This window comes from Mugil cephalus, chromosome 6, assembly GCF_022458985.1.
Source record: "Mugil cephalus isolate CIBA_MC_2020 chromosome 6, CIBA_Mcephalus_1.1, whole genome shotgun sequence".
In the NCBI taxonomy this organism is placed as follows: domain Eukaryota; kingdom Metazoa; phylum Chordata; class Actinopteri; order Mugiliformes; family Mugilidae; genus Mugil; species Mugil cephalus.
In genome coordinates this window covers 7,755,615-7,779,661 of record NC_061775.1, presented here as the reverse complement: position 1 = coordinate 7,779,661, position 24,047 = coordinate 7,755,615, and the positions used below count along the sequence as shown (strand labels likewise).

At 42.5% G+C, this 24,047-nt stretch overlaps 1 protein-coding gene across 1 annotated transcript in view; it reads left to right on the top strand.

The window, feature by feature from the left end:
* The first annotated feature begins 239 nt into the window (after nucleotides 1-239).
* yjefn3 (YjeF N-terminal domain containing 3) overlaps nucleotides 240-24,047 on the top strand; it is a 40,101-nt gene continuing 16,293 nt past the window's right edge. Inside the window, exon 1 of the mRNA XM_047588200.1 lies at nucleotides 240-606. Coding sequence (XP_047444156.1) covers nucleotides 539-606 — 68 coding nt within the window. The 5' untranslated portion in view covers nucleotides 240-538. The remainder of the gene's footprint in view (nucleotides 607-24,047) is intronic.

Here is a 24,047-nt window from a genome sequence, read left to right as displayed (position 1 = left end):
TCACTCGCTCTAGATTCTACATCAAGGGATCCTTTTGCTACCACCAAGAATGTGTGTGTGTGTGTGTGTGTGTGTGTGTGTGTGTGTGTGTGTGAGTGTGTGCGTGCGAATTTGGGGGAGGAGGGGGTGCACCCTAGATGACTGACCAGCCTGAGCCAATCAGTCGACGAGCACCATGCCTCCTGATTCTTAATTGGTTGGATTTCCCGGTGAGCGCAGCTGATACACTGAGCCAGCTGGTTTTATCAGAGAATGAGCCGGGGCCACGGTGGGAGAGACACAGGGAGGAGAGGCAGCGACACAGAGGCAAGATTCAGAGTGTGTGTAGCAGCCAGTAATTACTTTCCAGCGTCTGAACCAATCGAGTGCCGTGGAGAGAAATACAGAGGGAGGAAGCCCTTTCCCTTTTAGATTCTCGGTCTAGAGGCAGACACAGTGTTTACTGAATCAGAGTCAGAGAGAAGAGGCGGAAGTGTTTCCTCAGAGCGGCACAGCTCATCCTTTCTCATATTTGACGACTCGTGCCGGGTGAAAACAGATGGACAAGATGAACCACAGCTCAGCTGAGGCAGAAGCTGAAACCATAGAACCCCTGCGTTACCTCAGGTAGGCACCTGCCCTATTCTTTTCTATTGTATTCTGTTCTATTTTTACTCTGTTCTATTTCTCCTATGATGCTCCTCTGAATTCAACAGTTCTTTTTCTGCTCTCCTTCCACGCTGTAATGACTGCTTTTAAATCACTGAACAGAATGAGAAAGAAGACATCGGCTGGCAGGTTTATAGTGACTCAAAATAAGCCTCTATGCTAATTTTGCAGCCAGTTTCAGGCTTTAATAAGATAATGAGATCGGAAGGAATGATGAGGGGAATCAATTATTTAAGTCACCAACCGGTGATGATGCTGAAGGTAATTACTAGGATGCCCGAGGAAATGCTCTACCTCGGTTCGCCCCAGGACACCTCTACACTGGTTGGCCACGATGTCTCTTCGCTGTGCCTATCCACTCCAGCAAACCCTCTAATTGAATTACAGATATTATGGAATTGGTGACCCAAGTTTAATTTGCCATCGTCAGGCATAGCACCAACCAATCTTATGATTCCATGTCATTGTAAATGAGTTGTGAAATCACTTCGTTATGCAGTCGAAGGTTGCCGTGGAGAGGCTCTCCTCCTGGCTGACACTGATTTTACTTTGTGAATATCAGGAGAATTGGAGACATAAACAGAGAAATAGTTTCTATGTGGTTGACCTGAGAGTGCTGGTGTACTCTATATTTTAATGCAGGTGAGCAGTTTTTCCCAACCTTTGACATTAATGCACACGTACAGACAAAGTGGATATTGGCTGCTCAGTCTGGACTGCTTTTAGATTCAAAATGACAGTGGTTCTGGAAAGCACTCCGAGTAAAACTGAGATCCAGTTTGTGACACAGAAAATGCAGCTCAAATAAGATCATAATGATCAAACCACCGGAGCAAAACTACACTGAAATAACCGCTGCACAGATAACAGAAAGCAATGAGATAAAACTAAAAGGTGGCCGTTTTGATTTTGTATTTTCACAAGCAAGGTTTTTAACAGCTTAACGATAGCAGGTAGATAGCCGAGGCACGGCCGTCTGAGTTTTTATGGCTGATGTACAGCCACATGACGCAGACTGTTCTGAGGTAGATCAAAATCAAAGGAGAAAGGCCACAGAATTTTATCAAGGATATTATATGAAGCTCAGAGAAAATATGGATGCCGCCAAGAAATAGAAAAAGACAATCCAGCGACATTATAGCGTGCATTACTAATTTTTGTCACTCTCTACCAGTGGCATATGGCCTTTAATTAATCTGCAGCCCTTGACCCATACTAATCCACGTTAAGGCGTGGACACACCCAAAAAGCACACAAAAAAGCACAGGAATAATGGTGCCTGTCAAACCCCTTGAGGGGCACACAATGGTGCTAAATGGCAGGATTACTGTGTGAATGCCCACATGCTTTCTGCCCTTGCTGTTTTTGCTTCTGGCTGATCTACGGTAATCCAAGTGTGTTGTCACTCAGGTGGAAACAACAATTTCTTCTTCGGTACATTATAAATATAAGGATGGGATTGAATGGTATTGTCTTGGTTCCTCATTAATGCACATAAATAACACATTATGTGTTGCTTATGAAGCCTAAAGTTCCTGTCATGTATACTGGTATACACCTTTCTATTTCACCATCCCCACGTTATTGCCATATAATCAGTTCATGTGCCTTCAAATTAAATCAATTCCAGGAGCTTATTTTAGTCTTTTCAGTAACATATATAATTTCAGTCTTTGCACCTTCATTTGCATTCTTCTCCCTATGTGTTGACATCTGAGGCTGCCTGATTAACCATCACCCAAGAGGCTTTGTCCCAGTCGTCAAGTTCTCAGATCTCTGCAGCTTGACTGGAGCTGCCTTGCACTCAATTAAGGCAGTCAATTAAAGTAACTCAATATACAGCTTCTATCATCATGCATGTGTGTGAGCATGTAAACATACTTAATGGTTGTAGTTTAGGTTGCAGTTTATTCCTTATTACATCAATCCGTGGTTCATAATTCGTTCTAAAATGATAAATAAATATCGTCGCCAGCAGCTGTTGAAGTTTCAGGCAAAGCAAAAGCTAGATGAGGATTTCGTTAACGGATATTAGTTACATGGAGATAATCGCTGCCTGGCGCTGCAAGCTCCATGATTCATAAAACTCGAGAGACAACTGTGTGATGAAGCTGTTAAATGATCTGATATAATTATAGAAAAATTGTACATAATATATTTGCCGGAGGGGAGCAGAAGCCCATTAGGTTAATGCATGAAATTCTCAACATGCAACAATCCTGCTGTTTTAATGCGCTACTGGCTGCAAGAAGCCACAAGAAGCACAACTCACACGCCGGTGTTTTTACAGAGTAACAAATTCACCCATGAGGAAACATCAGCTATGAATCGGTGGTTCTTAATAATAATAACAACAATAATAATAATAATAATAATCGCAAGAGAAGAAAAAAGTTCCTGTAACCTGTAAATATTGTCTGGGGTTCTGTGGTGGCGAGGCCTTGGCGCCGTAGCTCCCTCCTGCCTCTACAGCTTCTGAAAGTTCAGATGAGTATAACGCAAAGGGCGAATTCGGGGCCTGTGTGTTTGCGTGATTTATTCAGCCAAATAATGTCCTCCGTGAGGAGGGAGCAGGGACTGGAAATACCTCGGCGCAAAAGCCTGCATACTTTCGAAGTCACAGCTTAATTTAGTAACTCTGTTTTCAGCAGCAATATTTTTTAGTGTTGACTCAACACTCGGAAAATCTGCCAGCGCAACTTATACATTTATTTTTCATTTATTCCCCCTCTTGACCATCCCACTTCAGGCTTTTAGCCAGTCATGTTTCCTTTCGCTGTCTGTCTCAGCCGTTGTCTCGGTGTCTGAATCTACCTGCTTTGCCTCCACTTCTCTCCTACCTTAGCAACAATGAATATTGGGCTTATTGTTATTCCTTTGACTTGTCTTCCTCCTTTCAGCTCCCTGCCACCAATACCCATGCTGGCAGCTCCCTTCGTTTTGCGACAGCTCAGGAATTTATTTATAGGCCGAATGTAATGATTGGGCCAGTGATGTGGAGATACACAGAGGTGAAGGGTAAAGATGAATTGCCACCATTGCTGGATTTGGCCATCATTTTCCTCCTCCATAAAATCAGATAGAGGGAAAAGGGTTGTCCATTCGCCAAAAGAGGAACATATGGTGGGTGGGAGGAATGACGGGTGACGTAGAGGAATTAGGAGGACTGGTTTCAAGTGATTTATAGGATTTACATTAGTCATTTTTTTTCTCTCACATCATAAGTAGCACCGTATAGCAGTAAAGTGAGAGCTAACACAATTAAAGAAGTAACCAGACGACTTTAAGTGCATTCACTCGAAATGATTACATTACCTTGAGTATACAGCTTGAGTTAGGAGTTGGATAATGGCATTTTTATGGTTGATAGCAAACACACTACGTCTGTAATAACAGGAGTCTGCAGCCAAGTAGCACTGTAAATCATAGCAAGAAATATATATATGATGTTTATCATGTGTTTTATTGAGCAGAAATGCCACAAAAAACAAACATACATGGATCTCTCATGTCAGCCAGAGCCAGTTTTTAAAATGCTATGCTGTATTGAACAAGCGCTCTGTTTTAGCCCTCACACGTCAAAGTCTGCACCTGCAACACTGTAAATTATACCCCAATGTTAATTCAGTTTGACAATTCTACACTTTCCCCCAAACAAATAGGAGAAGATCTCAAAGCAGGGCAAACATCTGGTATTAGGCAGATTAGAACCGACATAAACATCCCAGACAGCTATGTGATCCCTGTGGCCACCAAGGTCTAATAACTAATGAGGCGACAGAGGTTCAGCCCAACACTAGGGCCACACACAAAGTCCCTTCCAAAATCACAAACATCACAGCTATGTGATTCTTTCTTTCCTCGGCCCCTATTAAATACCTGCAGTTTCATACAGCAGAAGCCACATGAAGCCAAAGAGTTTTTTTTTATTCATTTTAATAGGTCTATTTATAATTCTCATGTTGCCCATTGGGGAGAATATCAACTATTGGAAAGCTGTCACACACAGAGCCACAATTTTAGGATCACTCGTTACGACTGAGTCCTGAGCTCCGTCATGGCTTTCAGGATATTGTTTGTTTTACTATTCTGATCTGAATATCCCATCCAATTAAAATTTTTGATATGATAATATGTCTGTTTCACAATCTCCCAGCAGGAGATGACAACCCTGCACTAGTCGTGGTACTAGCACAACCAGCGCCATCATATAGAGGGGAGAGATGATGACAAGGGCCCACAGCACATTATGGCCCACACACAGCCCTCTATGACTAAATTATACATAAACCTAACTAATATATTAGGGAATCCGAGCTAAAATAAAGCCACAAAGTCACACAATATTTTAATTTTAATTTTAACATTATTTTAATTTCTATAACCCCCTTGGCCCCTTCTTAAAAATAGTTTGGTCCATGGTTCGTTCTAAGTCATGTGAATTAAGTTAGTGAGCAAACTCAAGCAGGCAGAGGAAGATCAATTAAGATGATGACTGTCCAAAAAATGCAAATCAGGAAACCAGAAAAAACTTCAGTGGGAGGCCAGGAGTAGGAGCAGCAGAGCAGAGACCCAGGACATCAGGGCTTAGCTGTCATTGGGTCATAGGCAGGCTACACTCTGGATCCCTAGTCCCTAGTTCATTGTAGAGCAACAATTCCTAGTGTAGCTAACTGAACGTTACTAATTTGGAGGCTATCTGCAGCGGACTGTATGTTTCACACATATTATCTCTGTGATATTATCTCAGTGCCCCAGTAAAGCATAAGCACCCACTCAGTTACAAGGCTGCATTGAATTGTACTATGGTGCATTCAAGTTACTCTCAGTAATTATGCGCATCAGGCAAGGAACAATTGCTTTATTATCATGTGTTCAAATGTAGCCTTGTAAAATTTTGTTATCGGTGGGACATTTGAAAAGCCTAATGCAAAAAAAAAAAAAAAAAAAAAAAAAAAAAAAAGTTAAATATAGTAGAAAGATAATTTAGAATTCTGAACAGTTTTCACTGACTTTGGCATGGTTTTAATATTTGTTGCCTGACAAGGGTCACACTGCCTAGAGCTACGGTGCCGAGAAGCCTATTTGTTTTTTTGTTTTTTTTTTGGATTTCAAGACTAGGTTAGTTCTTCATCAGTTTTTTCACAAAACATAATATTTCATTTTTATAAAATGAAATATATAATGGAACAATAAACCTTTATGTTCTGCTGCTCCAGAATCAGCAGCGACTGTTTCGTCTGAGTTGGACCCAGCAGCAGACCCTCACCCTCAGCAGTTATGTATACCATAGCATGCAAATCAGAGAAATGTGAATAAGACAACTCAAAATACATAAGTTACATAATAATACTCTGACTCATTGTTGAGTGGTTAATCCAAAAAAAGAAGACAAATTGGGTCTATTACATTACAAGAACACTGAAAAGGAAGAAAAACATCATCATAATACATAGTTATATAAAACAAGTTTAAATGAAAAATGCTGGGGTAGAGAGGTCCACGCCAATATTCTTTCAGGGGGCCCAGAATTCCTAGTAACTGCCCTGAGCATGACTTGTAGCAAAGTTGATAGTGGTACAGCGTTTTGTTTTGTTAAGACAGTTGGAAGCTCCAGTAACGCGGTGATTGTAGTTTCCATCCACCTTGTGCTGTCCAGTAATATACACTCTCTTTGCTTTATGTTGTAAACATAGGAATCTTTCCAGTGATTACTGTGTATTTGTTTTCTCAATGCTAACAAAATGCTAACAATACAGGTCTGTTGGGTTGGGATGGGAAGCTTGGTAGTTTTTCCAGATTTGGACAGTTTGTAAAATGACCTGATGGTACGTTGACAAATCACCTAAAAAAATGGGAGCATGTGTAGGCCACTTCCAGTCTATTAGGAAATAAGGGAAATGAACAAATGAAGGGAGATGCTAATTATACTGTAATTCCTCACGTTAATGAATTCACACGGTACACCACTTCTCTGGTGAGGTTGAGCTGTGTTTCCACCTGAGGTTTGGTAGCTCTTTTGTTCATCTATCTGACTGCCCCAAAACACTGCAGACTCACGTTTAAATGAGTCTCCAGGCAGCAGCCTTTGTAAATGAAGAACACGAGAGAGCCATCTGAGGAAGGCCGAGCCAAGACTCCTCATTATGTCCACATTGTGAATCCTTTAAGGGATTTCACTGGATACCAGGGGAATGGAAGCAATGCTTCTCCCAGAGTGCCCCAATTTGTTTTATAAAACACACAAGACAGAGTTACAAAATTTATTTAGAAGTGCTGGTGTTTAAGGGAGTGGGAAGCAGAGAGAAAAAGGTACACTCAAATGATGAGGGTCGTTTTGGTTTTCTCTGACAAGCTGAATGCAATAAATTGTCCTGCAAACAGCCACTGTTGTTACGTGTGCACTGAGTTTGTCTCTGTGCACACGTAACACAGAGCTATAAAGGGACAGAGACTTCCTATAATTCTTTCTTTGCAGAACTAATGGCATATCCTTTGTGCTTTTAATTGGAAAGATATAATGGGGTCAGAATGTCTTAATTATTTAAACGCTTATGTCATCTGGGCAAAGTTCTACGTGCTAAGTAGAGTGTGTGTGTGTGTGTGTGTGTGTGTGTGTGTGTGTTATTGTAATGGGGAAAGACACACATGCAGGGATACAGCAGGTTAATGAACTCTAAACTTTCTTCTTCCCCCCTCTAATAACTGGAAACTTTCCAATGGCCCCAATAACTGTGACGGAAAGAGGCTGTGTGTGAGTAAAGGCACTGGGGCAAGTTTTAATGGTTAGTTTCTCCAACATGTTTCATTAAATAAGAGGCAGCTCCGTACATGTTGTCCTAAAAAATGGACCACTTCTGGCTCTCAGCTCTCTTCATCTCTCACTTGGAAACACTGGCCTCCTGCACACACACACGAATAAACGGCGGCGGTATCACAACAGAGCTGCTTATTGGTGTCAGTCCTTTACGGCGTCTTGTAACAGGCTCCATGTATTACTCACTCCTTGGCATAATGTTTGAGAAATAAAACACTTAGCCACATAACACCACAGAGAAAAACGTGAATGCGCGTGACAACCTGCATGCGCGCGTTAATGCCTTAATGTATGTAAGATCGATGTGACAGGATCTAGTGTCTCTTTGGTGGCAGGCGAACGCACTCAAGTGTAGCATCTGTTGAGAATCTTTCATGTAGCTGCCTCAGGGTGCCTCACTGACAAATACTCACACCTACATAATGCGTGCTGAAAAGAAAGGCAAGCAATGGCTGCCTCAAAGGCAGGGAAGCAAATTTGTCAATATTTAGGTTTTGGGCTATAATTTGCATACATGCTGAAATCTAATGATTTATTGAGGGTTTCACTCAGTTTCAACGGTGGAACTGTTTGCAAATGCACTGTTCAGCTTAGCCGGAGAGGCATGACCCACCAAATCAAGAGTATATTTCAAGCCATTGGTGCCACACGTTTTTGTCACAAACATGTTGATACAATGAGACAAGAAGTGAAAGCAAGAAAATCAGAGGACGCAAACAGAAGTCTCTTTTTTTTCATCTCTTTTGAACAACATGGCCATCTGGAGTGAAGAGAGTGAAGACCAACTGATCAGCAGGATTCTGGAGAGGCCAGCTACAAGCTACAGTTAATATGCCCTCAGTAGTCCTGGCTCACAATCACCTGCTGGCATGGAGAGTTTTTTTACTCTTAGTTTGCAGATCAGACTGTAGATGCTACTCGGCCACTGGCTGTGGTCTCTGCGGTGTGTCCAAGTGCAGCGTTCTGGCCCAGACACAGGTGACATCAGGCGACACCACATTCGGCTTCCGTTGGCCTCCGTCCGTCTCTGTCAGCAATTTGCACTTTGGTTTGCTGTGTCAGGACCTTATTATCCATTTTATTTGGTGTGTTTAAAGTGCATTCTAATAATTGGGATCATTTTAGCTTTTTTTTATGATATAATAATGCTCCAAACTATCACTAGTGATAGAGGCTTTAATTTGACTAAGTGAAACAGAGCACCAGACTATAATTAGAGGCAGCCCATTATTTCATTGGACAGGTCCACGCTGTGCCTCAATTACCTGCAGTTAATTAAACTATTGTGCTGCTTAAATGTCATAATTTTTTATAATATTTTAGTCGTTTAGATCATTTTGTAGGTGGCTCGTATTGCCAACCTCAACCTTTTATTTATGAGTAGCACGTTGAGCTCTGTGTTTCGGTTGTTTTGACGGTATGCCTGTTATCTATCAGGGTGCTTGTGTTTCCTGCCCCCGATGTTGTTTGTTCCCAAGATCTCGGCAATGTAATTAGTGAGGAAATGTAATGACGAACGATGGAAAACAAGATCCAGGTTAAAAGAAAACAGCTGGAGATCGAAGGAAACATCTAGATGTCTGCCTTACATGTGAAAGACGTCAATGCAGGAGGGGATCGATTGGAGCCGTTAAGCAGTTATTTTCCAGTCACATTTATTATGTTATGACAGCTTTAGATGGAACACCTAGCTGAGAAACCACCTTATATGTAAATCTGTGAGCGTTAAATGTGTGAAATAAGCCAGTGTTTATGTGCCTGGGTGATATTTCTACGGTCTTCACTGTGCGTGCAGGCAGGATGTATTGTCGCTGCGTGTGAGCGTTTTGTTGAATATTTTGTTTACCAAGCTAAATTTAGAACGCTGACAGGCGTGAAAGAGAGCGAGGGAAAGGAAGGTGCAGATTATGTGTATATCACTCTGTGTTTGTGTGTAGATGAAGGTGGTGGCAGGTGGAGGAGGCTTTAAATAGGCATAAGTAGTAAGTATTGTGTAGACTGACCTTGTCGCATTGCTCTTCTGTTCGAACAAATCAAAGCAAGAAATGTCCGTCAGTTGAATACAGTAAAAGAAAAGGGTTTCCTCAGTCACAATTTTCTTATCTTAGATAATTAAATATGTCATGACACAAGTAATTAAACAGCACTGCAATACACTGACAATCTGTCATTCCTTTTTTTGCCTTTTTTTTTTGTTGACGCCGCCGTATTGGCAGGAAAATTGGAGGAAAAATGAACGGCGCCAGCACTGATTTCAGGTTGTCAGAGTTTACTGCACTTTAAACAGATACAAAATGACCAGTGCAAGGTAAATCATTCCCCATGTGCGCTTTTTTTTTTTTTTTTTAAACATTAAAACAGCCGGCAAGGACGATGTTCCTGACCTGGAGTATCCGGATATATAGAACTACCTCATTAACTTTCCTTTGTTCTACTCCCGAGTCACTGAAAGCGTTCAAGAGCCTGGAGGGGTCCAAATGGACGCAGCCAGGCTTCCTGATGAACATCCAGCTTTGGAGTTTGTCGGCTAGAAACAGCGTCTCTTGTAACAAGCATTTTATTGCAGTAATCCACATCTGCCGTAGTGGGATCTTTGGGAATACTATAAAACGATTTCCACTTTGCTTGTCTCCGACTATTCTGGCGTCCTGGGGCACGACAGCCCCAGGCTAATTAGTTAGTTACTCACAGTTGTCATCCGAATAGTCATTAGAAAAAAAATGCTTGCCTGCCAATATGGCTGTGTTGTGATTAACGGCGCACGGAGCTCTATTCCAGGGTGTGAAACCATTCTTGCCATGGCCGAAATACCAACTCATAGTAACTGTGTTAGGACCCCGGCTAAATGCTTTCGTTAGGATTTCAATGTGCTTGCATTGCATCTTTTATGGCTTCAGATCTTTGCTTATCTCAGGAATGGATGGAGCACAGCTTTCTTGGAGGTACCATAAATCATAAGCAGTGTCTGTTTTTGTGAAATCTTCAGACCTGGCATTAGTGTGGATGTTACTTAGACATGTACCACCCACCTAGATGAGAACAGCCACCCCCACCCCGTAGCAATGACACTCCTTGATAGCAGCAGCATGTGATGGATTGGCGACCTGTCCAGGGTGTACCCCGCCTCTCGCCCAGTGAGTCAGCCCCCCCATGACCCTTTAGAGGACAAGCGGTTAGATGAGATGACATGAGATGGAAGCAGCCGTCCCCAGCAGGATGCAGCCTGGCACAGGCACACACTCAAAAACGGTTTCAACTCGAAAAACATGAAAACACCACGGGACACCTTCAGAAGGCTCATGTCCATTCTCTGATGAGTCACAACTGTTTTGGAGGCACGAGGGAGACCTACACAATATTAGGCAGGTGGTCATAATGCTATACCAGCACACACAGAGTAGCAGCTGAATGGTCAGTGTAAAAGCACGGCTGGATTCCACCAGATGTGCCAAAGCGCTGTTAGTGCAGTCCTTATGTGTGTTTGTGTGTTTGTGTGTGCTGTGTGGATGCATGTGTGTTTCAGTCCTTCTGTGGAGGAGGCCACAGCCCTGGGATGAATGCTATTTTTCAGTTTGTTCTGGCTTTTACCAGAAAGGAAAGCAGCAGTTCAAACGGGGTATGTGAGTCAGTGAGGTAATATGTGAGTCAAGATGCACAGCTTTACTCTAGGACTGGGCCAGTCACTAACTTTGCTCCCCCCTTGGTAATGAGACCTTTGCCTTGAAGGTTGCAGCAGTCAGTCAAGATCCTCTATCGAGCGTTTCAACCTGTCTGCCTTGTTTTTGACCCTGGCCTGACTTTTTGGATTTCCCCTCTGACATTCTCTGTCCCTCCAGACCCACCTGTTGCTGACCTTTCCTTGCCTCATTCTCCCAGGAAACTTTGCCTTTTCTTCTTTTAGTGAGTCTGTGAGTTGTCCTCTTGGGTCCAAATCCTGTTTTGCTGCACTATATGAGTATACAACTTAACCCAACTATGTTTCAGCTATGCAGTTTCAGAGTTCCATATCTTTATAGTAGAGGCATAAATTCTTCTGCCTTATCGCTGTTTTTCAAGTTCGCAAATCCACAATAGCTCAACTCCTCTGAAAGGTTGTGCTGTTATTTTGCACAAACACAAAAGCAGGAAATCTCTCCAATGTGGAGACTGCACTGTAGTCCTCTCACCGGTGTCCTTTGGAGACACTTGAGTTGTGTCTCTTAATGTCATTTCAGCAGCTCCTGAGAGATGAATGCTAACTCTCTACAGGCCTTTAAAGTTCTTAAAATTCAGTACTTTAAAAACAGGTAATTATACAAAATATCCACTTTAGCGTCACATCTGACCACTTTTAGTTTTCTCTCTCTCGGCTGTTTTTTTCTTTTTTTTTTTTTTCCTGCTGAACACTGTGGGAGACTCGCTGACAGGGGTCAGAGCTGTTCTGATGAATGTGACTAGAAAGAGAAGTGTTCTCATGGTGACAGAATGGGAGCGATGCCCACTAGCAACTCGCCTTATGTCTTCTCACTGCAAAATCACTGCAGGGAGACAGAGAAAATGTGGAGAGGAGAGGAGAGGAGAGGAGAGGAGAGGAGAGGAGAGGAGAGGAGAGGAGAGGAGAGGAGAGGAGAGGAGAGGAGGTATTTGGATATAGAGGAAAGAAAAAAAGAGTGGGCGAGGGCCAGTGAACTGATAATAGGATCCAGAGGGGGAATGGTGTCCCAGAACTTTCTTTCAGCTATTACCACTTGTCACTCACATTGGTTTTCTGCCAGTTGCCATGGAAACCGACCCCAGCTACACCCAAGTGACAAATTGTTTTCTGGATTGCTGCGATGTGCGCAGGTGGTTGTTTGTTAAGGGTTTTTCCAGGGACGCTGGGGTTAAATTAAATTTTACAACATGTTGTATGTACGTGTCTTTATAATGAAACTAGATCGCACTAGTCTTTCTGTCGAATCTTTCAAGCACTTGATCGGTAATGAAACCTAGTAGGCAGCGAAAGACATGGAAACATCATGGAGCCGTCTTTCTACGTAAATGCTCAATCACCGGTGTATCTTTCTTTCCATGAACCTATTTGTGTCCTTGTGAGTTTAAGGAGCATTTCGTGTTTGTGTTTGTTCTCAGGTATTGTGCTTCCTCATGTGTTCGCGAGCCAGTGTTTGGAGCCAGGCAGGCTTTCCCAATTTTCACTAATTGGGTCTGCTGTCTCGCTCTGTCGAGTCCTGATTGTGTCTCTGTTTGTTTCCCATCGGAGGAACACTGTCACTGAATTTTGATTATGTAAATGACTTGTCTTTTATGTAGCTTTCCGCTGCTGTTTACTGCATCCTCTCCTTCTCCTCTCTTAAGTTTCTCGAAATTCAAAATTATAAAGAGAAAACAATAATGTGCGAATCTGATTAGCCACACCGCAGTTTGGCATGTGCGCTGATTAAGTTGCGTAAGAATTCACAGATGATTACATCGTCATAAACAGATTCCAGTGTATCCTTAAAGGCGCGATATTACGTACAGTGGAATCCATTTATGATTTTTAATAACATTTAATTAATTTTAATCACACGGGGACATAAACGTTTCAAGGGTTTGCTTTCTTCCTCGCCTAGCAACACCTCTGAGCCCAGGCTATGAGCTGTGGTAATAAGGCAATCAGTGGAGGTGCAGAGGAATTCTTTCCTCCTCTGTGCGGTGACGGACAGTTGCTAAGGGCAGTCTCCCTGGTGACCTGTGAGCGAGCAGGTTAATGATGATGCTGAGAGAGACATGCCGTAAAAAAAGACAAGCAGCCTGGAGAGCCAGACAGAAGAATCAACAGACAATCAACTAAATGTTTACACAGAAGGAGCAGACAAAAACCCCGGAGAGATGAGGAAATGAAGGAGAAAAAATGAGAAAAACACAGGCGGACAGGAGCTGTGGGTTAGCCTTTTGTTTTTATCTTCTTTTATTATTTCCTCATACGTTGGAGTTTATGAACTCACATCTGTCTGTTGTCTAGTTTCCCTTGCATTTATAGCCAACAATCTTATTTCAAAGTTTGCTTTATGTGATAATTACTGTAATGAGAAAGAGTCAGACAGAGTGGGAGCGACACAAGTTTCTATAGCTTTTTGGATTTCTGTCAACTCACTGTAATTAGTAAATATAAAGCCCGGGGGTCTGCCATAGTTAAAAGACACAGAGAGAGAGTGGGTGGCACTAAGATTGTCAACACCGGACATAATTTCTCAAGAGTCTTTTTATGTAACACTTTCGAAGTACCACCATTGTTGGGGCTTGCAAGAATTTATAAGGAGGAAGAGAACTAAGAAAAAAAAAAGTTAGTTGGTTTGTCAGTTAGACTTTAATAAAGCCTGAGGGGAAATTCTGCTTCCAGGACAGTGGTATACCACAATCTGAGGTACAACATGGTGTGCAGCATAGCATGAAGTTATTCGCATCGTTTTAGTATTATCTATAATATGCATGCGTGTGGCCCTGTTAGCGGCACACAGCTATACTGAAGAAATAGAGCAAGGTGGGTTGGACAATACGTAGGTATAATAGGACAAGGAGATGGAGCCAGTATGGAGTCTTTAAGTTCAAGGCTAACTGCTAGTCGTTTGTTACTCCTTTTTATTTTATACTTATTGTATCTATAGTTCTGTGAGTAAGAAGTATAGACAGACACAAGGCTGGCAGGGTCCTGCATGCACAAATAGAACAGTGCAATTTCTGTTATTTTCCAACATTCATTCATACCCAATTCAAGCACATGACTGGCCAGCTGTTTGAAAGCAAGAAAGCAGTCAGGGCTGGAAGTTGTTGGAAGTGTGTGTGTGTGTGTGTGTGTGTGTGTGTGTGTGTGTGTGTGCGCGCGCACAGCACAATAAGTGTCCTCCAGCAGACTGTTTGTGTTTATGAGTTGTGTTTTCATATTCAAGGGACCAGTTTGCCCGATTTAGATGGATTTGCTGTATTAGCAGAAGTGGAACATAGCATTCTTAATTATGTAATCACCAGTAACTACGAATTAGAAGGGGGCCTTCATATTTACATCAGGAGCTTTTGCCCTTCCACGGAGCTCAACATGTGGTGTCTCTACTGTTTCTACAGTGGCTCAAAATGGACAGACAAGTAGCAATGACGTTCATCACCTGGAAACTATGACCTATAGCTTTACATATCACATAGCATGACATACTTTCTAAATATCTAGCTGAAGTTACAACATTATAGCATCTGACAGACACCCTAGGCATCAGTCTTGCCTCTAGATGTCACTAAATCATACACATTGGTCCTTTAACCAGTGGTCCATGTTCTGTTCTCAATGATAGATTGTACTCTGCATTCCAGTGTGGTCGTTCCAGTGGGAATGGTGTGTTCTAGCGCTTTAATCAAACTAGTACTAATCAAGGATAACCCGACGCTTTCCCTGCATAATGACAGTGGCTTCCTTAAGCTTCCTTAAGTCTAATCCTTGCTCAGTCAGTCAGCACGTACCTCTCCCACACATATTATACATACATAATGAGGAACACACACTCATGCATGGGTATCCACCACTCCTACACAGACTCATTCTCACAAGGAATTCAAACTGTGCCTGAATCAGTAACATGTGCATGTGAGATGTTTATTCAGTTTATACTTCTTTTGGCTTTCGGGCTGTTTAAATTTTTAAGCGCTGCTCTGTTTTTTGGCCTCAGAGTCCGTGTTTGTTTTGTCCAGGGATTTGGCACCACTTTGACACTGTACCACTCCAGCTTGATTTTACATTGAATTATCCACTTGTAGCTTAAAGCAACAACAGTGGGAATAAATAAATCACACACGCTCCAAGTATTGCCGTTGCCATCTAAGAGGGTGTGCCTGCCAGGATGTATCAAGAGAGGAAATACACCAGCAAGGGATGTAAATGAAGGACTGTTTGAAAAGAAATGGATACGAGCGAGGAAGAAGAGAGGTGGCTTTCAAACCGGTAACAGTTAAATAAAGTTCCTCTCTCAATTTAATTTCCCTCCCTGGCACAGTCAAGGTCAAGGTAATGAGATTAGTCAGCCTTGAGGGGATTGAATAACCAATTAGTAATGCATGTGAATATTAAAAATGCAATTGCAAGTTTGGTCTGTAAATTTTGACTGTGCATAATTGCTTTGACCAATGGTGACCACTGGGAGGGAGATGAGGGTTTTGTTTTTGGGACTGTGAAATAAGTGTGACACTCCATGCCTGTTAAATCAAGTTTTATTGGCAATATACTGGAAAAGCCTAACGTTTATTGGGCTGTGGTGACTGGATGAAAGCCTGTGAATGGAGATTAATAGCAGTGACAATTGTCAGCTCAATAGCTGCCGGCTGGCTGCGCTCGTACCAGTGTAATATAACCGATGAGTCTGTTTGCGTAGGCAGCCGTGACTTGGCCCCTCCTACCTGTCACACCTTTGCAACGTGCAGCTCACACATCTGTACCTCCATCCCCACCTGCTGTTAGTGCTCTTCCACCTGTTCAGTATCTTTGGGGGAGGTGAAGAGAACTGACTGATGCACAGACACACACACCCACAGAAGCACACTGTGCATGCTGAGTGCATACTACACATACTGCCCCCTGCCAGGCTCCCCTGGCTGCACAGCTTGTGTGACATTCTGCTTCTAATGTATGGGAAATGTCACACGTGCATACATTACAAAATCCAGCCTGTCACTACAAAAGCCAGCAGTAGCCTCAGGTTAGAGCCGCACACATGGACCTTTAACAGACAAACTCATCTGTCAGTAAGAGATGGTGCCATGGGCGAGTCTGCGGCGCCGACAATGAGCAGCAGCTGGAATTTAGTATCCATTTCTGAAGTTGTGAGGCTGTCACACTTGCTACAGTGGGGTTTCAATAACACAACACCATGCCACAGAGGCTGGCAAATTGCTTGTGTAAAACAGCACTTGGCTCAGAGGAGAGTTTCGTGTTTGCACGATTGACTCACATCAGTCTCAACGTCTCAAGCAAACATAAGCCTCTCCCGCTTTGTCCAAGTTTATCATAACGCCTCGCTACTCTTTTCTCGTCAGAGGCGGCTCACTGGAGTATTCCTCTGTCGCCCCTCGGCCTGCTCAACAACTCTCTCGTCTGCCTCGTTGTTTTTATTCAAGGCGCCTCTGAAGAATACTCTCTTCATCATCTCTGCCACTGGCCTTGTTCTCCCCACACTTCTTTACGCCACCTGCCACCCAGGCATCGTCAACACTCTTACACTTGCACAAACACACATATGCATGCGTACACACGCCACCCAAGCTGCGAAAGGTCGGCAGAATGCCAGTTTCAATACGATGGCTCTCATGGTCCCTCTCATGGCTCCCCCTACTGCTGTGCTCATCAATTATAAACGGCCAGTGTGTGTGTGTGTGTGTGCGCACTTGTGCGGGGCTGCAGTTGTCAGAAACAAAACGTCGCTTGGTGTGAAGGCTCCTGGCCAAATAGGCGGGAGACGCTAAGAGACAGTGGCAGCGTGGGTTTGAGGCTTCCTCATTAATATGCTCTGCTGTTTGTGTGCTGCATGAGTTCTGTATCTAATTGCCTTCCAGTTGACCCACCTGTCTTTTATTAATAACAAAAAAGTCCTCACAGTTTGTCCTGAGTCACACGTTGTCAAAATTATGGCAAATGCGCATGGACGCACACACCGGCTCACAAGATGATTAGGTATGAAGAAAGTGAACAATATATGTGCAGAGAGTTCAAAGAAAAAGCCTTGGAGAGCTTTCACTAGCAGAAGAAGCACCCGTCCTCTTTTTTTTTTGTCCTGCCTGCCTCAGCCTGGGGATCCTCTCTCTCTCTTGCCTTTTACTGGCAGAGCTACAAAATAGAGCCATAAAAAATGCAAGCAGGAAGGAGATTAATCGTTTCTATCCAAGCCAGCTGAGCAGGGATGAGGCTCTGTTCGCTCCTGCAGGGCCACCAGAGTCTGCAATGGGGGCACTGCACGAAGAACAGGAAAAAGAGCAAGAGGCCAAGTTTTCTTTATCTTTAAGTGTCACCCACACTCCCTGAGCATCAAACCATTCATTTCCCTCACTAGCTGCTCTTTGAGCTGTTGTTCTGGAGAATAATCTAATTGCAGAAACTTGCAGACGTAGAGCCCTCATTTTAATGCACGCATATATTCTGGATGCGTTTCAGAGTAACTATAATCAAGCCTGTAAGTCTGTAATCACTAACAGCACCGACAGAAGGACATTTGGCATTAAGAGATCCCTTACTGCATCCTCCCCTAACAGCTGAACCTGTCCCGTTGCCCCGCTGAGTGATAAACTGGCAGGGGGATAAGATGCTGACAGGGTGAGAGGCAAGAGTTGCAACAGACATGTCCTACAGGCTACAGGCATCTCCACCTCATCTTCACAACAGTACTATGCAAATGCCTGCTTCTGCCATTAAACCCAACAATAAGTATCTGGTCTCAAGTCACGTCAAGTCTGAAACGGATCAACCAGGGGTCCCATTAATTATTTCCACCTCCTTCCCATGCTGCATGGGCTTACATCTAACTTGCACTGCTCTGAAGTGCTTCATTTCAGATCTCTCAGATTTCTCACAGACTTTTTAAGCCTAAATCTGAAAGAATGAAAGCGAGGTCTCTTCCCTTCAAAACTCTCCAACAGCCTCCTTGAATGCGTCACATCAAGAGCTATTTTTGAACCAGATGTACTGCAGAAGTGCCTCTTGTCTTTGATCCATCTTTGACTGGTGTTAAACCGGCCGTAAATGAGTGTTTCTGCCACTTCTCGGCCGTGGAAACAAGCTGTAAACACATCACTGACGTGCTGAACTATAGCTTTTAAGTGGTTAGCGAACAGCAGACACAGTATGTGATGAATGTAAGCCAAATGATCACTCTTGATAGCTCTCATGAGAGCATAACAACTTGACCTGCATAAAAGAGAACATGACATTTAACGTTGCGTTCCACTAAAACAATTTTTTTTTTCAAGTTTAGACTTCAAAAGTATATATAAAAAAAAGTATATTTTTTTGAAATACATTACTTTAGATCATTTAGGCAACTGTACTCAGCTTGAACCAGAAAAAACGCTTCATTCAAATTCCCCAAGACGACTGAAGTTTACCTTGAACCAATTTACAAAACTGGTTTAAACATCTTCAGGAAACTGAGACAAACAGAGAACACACTAGTGGTTAAGAGATCCCCACACTGTAGTGCCTTTTTGTGCGGCAAACTGAACAGAAAAATTATGCAATACTAATAAACCACAAGTGCCACAAGCCATCTCTGGAGAAGTCGTAATGAAACACATGAGCCGTCCTGCTCTTGAGGACAGAGCACCTGACTGATCAGTTGGGTTGGGTAGTGAATGTAAAAACTCAGCGGGTGGTTTGTTTTAGCCACACAACACACTTTAACAATGTGGGAAAAAATGTCTTGCTTCTTTTAATTTGAAGCTTTGTAAGAACTATGGATTTATTCATTTATTTTTTTGTAATGGGCAGTTTGGCAGAATTGCCATGCATGCAGTGATATATTTGGGCAGACACATATATTTCCGAGTGATTTCCGCATCCTAGTATTAAGTTCTTCCTTTCTTAAGCTATTTCCCCCAATTCTTTGTCCTGTGGCTAACAAGCCATGACATCTAGAACAAAATGGGCCAGTGGTCTTGTGGGATTGTGAAGTTGCCTAAAAATACAACAAACAAACATACATAACGAACAGCACACAATTCCTTTCTAGTTGGTTTCAGTGGTCCTATCAATTACCATTTCACATTAGCCACATAATGATAGAGCACTGACGCTGATTAAACACTGTCTCGAAGAATCGCAATGAGGCATTGTGCTCTCACTCTGCAGCCTGGCAGAAGTGTTTATTTAGCCCCTTGGAGCAGAGGAGACTTTAGAAAGATTGCCTATTTCATGGCAGGGGTTTATTAGCCTGCCTTTTATCTTTGCATTTAAAATCTCCGGTGCTGGTTGGTCTGATTATGCCCTTATACTTTCTCCTCTCTTTCTTCCCCGGTCCACTCCCTCTCCACTTTCCCCGTCAAGCATCCTTCACTGATTTTTGTTGTGTTGCCATAATTGTTTCGACCTGTCTCTTGTAGAAGCTTTTTTTGTTTTTCATTTTAACTGAACACAGAATTTTTTGTCCCTCTGATGCAGATTTCAGTCCTCACTGCATTTAACAACATCCCAGAAATTTAAGACCAAGGTGTTTTACTAATAAGGTTTCTTTTTGCAAAGTCACCATGCACACACACCAGATGTGTAATATGAACAATTCAGTTCAAACATCCAAGAAAGCCGGTCGCAGACGAAGAAGAGGGTAAACGGAGTCGCTAGAAGAACTGTCTGACGGATAGCGTGTTCTTAACTGTTGTTCATAAATGCTGGACAAGAATTATTTTAACTGAAATCACTACAATGACAAAAACAGACAAGCCATCAGAGTTGATGGTGTGTAGGAGGCAGAAAGATGATGGATTTTCAATGCTTGCCAGACCACTGAGAGATGTGGTTGAGGAAATGCATCTCAGACCACTCCCAGCTGTTCTTGGTCATTGTAAGGCTAGGTGTTCAATCGTGATTTTTGGGACGTAGTACTGCATTGGTGCTATTGTTCATGTATATTTTGGTCATTGGATTGTCTGTTCAGAAAAAGATATTAAAAAAAATAAATAAAAATGAGCGGTTATTTGAATTTCATAATAAAATTCAAAAATTAAAATAGATTTTTTTCTCTTTATCAGCATCCAGAAGGGATTAACAAAAAGTGGTCAGTTTTTATTTTCTGCTTCTAAAAACAGAAAAAAAATCATATTTTGTGCTATGCACAGCTCTGACCTTTGACCTTTGCAGATGCACCAACCTGTTGTAGAAGCCTGCAGTCACTTGGTGGCAGTGTTGCAAAATATGTGAAATAGCTAAAAAATATTTTCAAGTTCAGTAAATTCTGGATAAAGAACTTATTGTAGGCTACAGGTTTAGTGACCTCATGCTACTCTCACTTTTGTGATTCTTCATTCTTTGTTGTTTTTTTTTTTTTTTTTTTTGTTGCTTGTACTGAACTCTGTTGCGCTCACTCTCTTTTCTAGTTTAAGCTTTCAAACCATCAGCGTTGGCCCTGCGCCTCATTATCTGTTATCTCTCACTCTGCCTAGAGCTACATGAAACAACTCCACAAGTCACCTGTAACTGTTTGGTGCCTACCAAACCTTGTAGGAACATGTCCACTGCGTTGCTAATGTTGTCTGTCCGCCACTTTTAACAGACAGAGAAGAGTGAGCTTCAGTGAAAGCAGCAGTCAGAATGGACTTATGAGAGGTGGTGGGCCAGAGAGTCAGAACCGTGAGCTGAGTGGCATTGTGAGCGTGGGATGTGTGGGTTTATCAGTGCAATCTGTTTCACATCACATGTAGTCTATTGTGCCCATCAGTTTAACAAATTAAACATTCTCTACAGCTCAGCTCAGATGATCAAGTAAAGCAGTAAAAATGTGACTATGTACAAAAACGGTGAATCTTCTAAACCAAACCTGAAGGAGCTCTGGGAATGTACCCACACTGCTGATGTTAAAATGTTCTTAGAAGAGGAAAGCCCCATTAAAATGTACCTTGGCATACCGTGGGTCAGCTGCAACGTGCAGCTACTGTATGTTGAAATGGACGTAGTGAACTATTTTTTCTTCTAGGCATGCTTGTTGTGTGCAGTAACATGCTCCTGGCAACTCTGTTGCTATGGCACCAGGGCATCACATGGGAGGAAAATTAGGTCACCTTTTTTTCTTCTATAGATGTATCCATCATCAGCATCTCACACAAACATGATGGAACTGCACCTTACCTCTTGTATGGAGCGGAAAGAGGTTTCTGTTTTAACGTGGTTATTGGTGGGTATACGGTGAAAACTCAAATGGCGTCGTATAGGACTAACGCAAGACTGAATGCGAAGCCAAGCCATTCTATCTAAAGCTCAGGGCAACTGATGCATTGCTGTTATTAAACTTCAGGTCACTTAGTAACACATATAGGCCATCGGTCTGACGTATCCTAGCCAGCGGCCTCATAAATCATGTTAGCCATTCTGCTCTGCTTCCGCTACCTTGGAGGACAAAACTCTACCGCGGTAGAAACAAATTAAATGTGACAACACACGCTTTGTAATTTATGATACTGCTGCCCCTCCGGCCTCAAACTGAGGTAGCCGGGCTTAAATCAGATGCAGAGGTCATTAATGGATATTCTGGAGGAGAAAGGATTTAAAACCACAAAAGGGGCCACAATATGATGTAACCTGTGAGTGTGTGCGCAGCACATGTCAAGTTGTTCTCGGATGCATCTGTTAGACCTGTGTGTGTGTCTCTGTGTGCACGAGGGTGTGTGTGGGCAGGTGCTCATCCATCTAGATAACAACCCTTCTCCTTTTGTGGTCACATGACATCTAAAAATGAAGGATAAGTAGACCTGACTCATGGATCGGACCCCACCGACATTTTTAGCTCAAGAGAGCACATACACACACACACATATAGGAAATATAATGTAGTAGTGAGCCTGCCAACACCTGTGGCATATGGTAAATATAACCCGCGTTCATCTTTCATGTGTCTACAGGTGCATGGGTGTGTGTGTGTGGGGGTGGGGGGTGAAATGAGTTATGAGAGCAAAATGCAGGAGCCACTGATTGCCATTATCTTAAGAATGTCTGTCTGGTTGTAGCGGATATGAGGTACAAGAGCAGACGGCTAAACTGATTAAGCCTGATTTAAAAGAATGATGCTACTGGAGACCGTTGTACGGATGTGATTGTGTGTCTCTCTCTCACACATGCAGACACACACATAAACGGCATACAGTCGGCCCCAAATTATCGCCCAAGGAGACTTGAAACAAAGTGAATCACGACGCCCTGATCTGATAAGAATTGAGCAGGACGAAGCGGCTCATGCTGGGCAGTTAGAATGGGACCATATGGAGGCACAGGGCCAGCTCCTATCTGCCAGCTGTGACTGTTTGTGAGGCGGCACTCCCTCTGCTGCTGCACCTCGTCCATCCGATTAAGCAGCGGCAAATGGTGAATGTATGCTTCCAGAATATACAAATATGACTTTGAATGCGGTCAAGCGCTCTCACCACATTATTATGAGGTACGCTCAGTTGAGTTTTTGGCTGGCTGCAACGTGACAGCGTTAATTATTCCAGGGATAGTTGCTTCAAAACTCGTCGTGTCATGTCCTCAGCCTGGAAACATGCACATAGACTGTATGTAAAGATGAACAAAGCAAGGACCTGATTACAGGTAAACTAATCTTAACACAGAATTAAGTACAACAGGAAAGTTTACTAATATGTATGTTAGCTACAGTGCATTGATGTATTTTACCTTGAATTGCATAAGAACTACAAGCCATTAAGAAAATACTACTAATATTTACTTTCCGTAAACAAAACTACCAGTACTCTGATCAGGAGAAGTGAATTTAACTCAATAAATAATAACAATGACTTGTGGAAAAACAGGAAATTGTTGTTGTTGTTGTTGTTTTTTAATATAAGAACTGCTTCTGTTTGTGTTGTTTTATTGACATCTTGCACTACAAAAGTGCAAACAGGCATGCTATTACTTGCTTTTCTTCTCAGATCATCCAGTTATATGTCATGCTCTGTTGGTGTTCCTGTTCATGTTATTTTAAAAGTAGTTTCCACTTCATCTCTCTTTCTTTTTTTTTCCTCCTTTCCTTACGTAGTCTCTTAATTTCAAACAGTTTGAATCACTGCACGTTTTTCTCTCTTCTGACTTTTCACCTTTACGTCGTCTCTTAGCTGGGTGCTGCAGGACTTCCTGGAGGGACACTGCAGGGAGTGTGACTGATGATGAAAGACACATGTTAAATTAGATGCACACATACAGACGTACGCCTGGGAAAGCCCACTGATAATCTGGTTGTAATTGCAGGGGAGTCATCATTTAGTAACATACTGTAGTACAAGCTTCTCTGAAGCTTGGTAGGACGAGATCAAGGCTGTCCATCAGTGTAAGACTTGAAGACTTTTAGGAGGAACGAGATCGATGGTCTATAATGAGATTATCTACAAGGCTAAAATAAATGTGAGGCTGAAGAAAAATTAGACGTTTTCAGTTTTTCACACAGGGCCTTGTAGGTTTGGATGCTGCTTTCCCTTGATAATAACTTAATTTAAATACTGGATTCTGTGTTTACTTGTGTTGTCTTTGACAAACATGCAAAAAAAAGAAAAGAAATCAGGAAGGGTTCCAACACTTTTTCACACCACTGTAGCTGCAGCCTTGATCAGATCAAAAACCTCTAAGTAAAAACTAATGGATGGAATCATCCAGGTTGAGTCACCTCCCTGCCCTCACGCTTTCCCTCTCTCTTTCCCTCTCTCTTTCTCTCTCTCTTTCTTTGGCTTTTGCTCTCACCATCTGTCGTCACTCTGCCTCAGTGATGTGAGAACCTTCATCAGCGCACCTCAAATAGGTTGCAGAGTGCGAGGAAGAGGAAGGTAATGTAGAGAAAGAAAATGGAGGAGAATAAACTAGAGTGATTTATAAGGTGAGATCGGCACAGACAGGGACAGG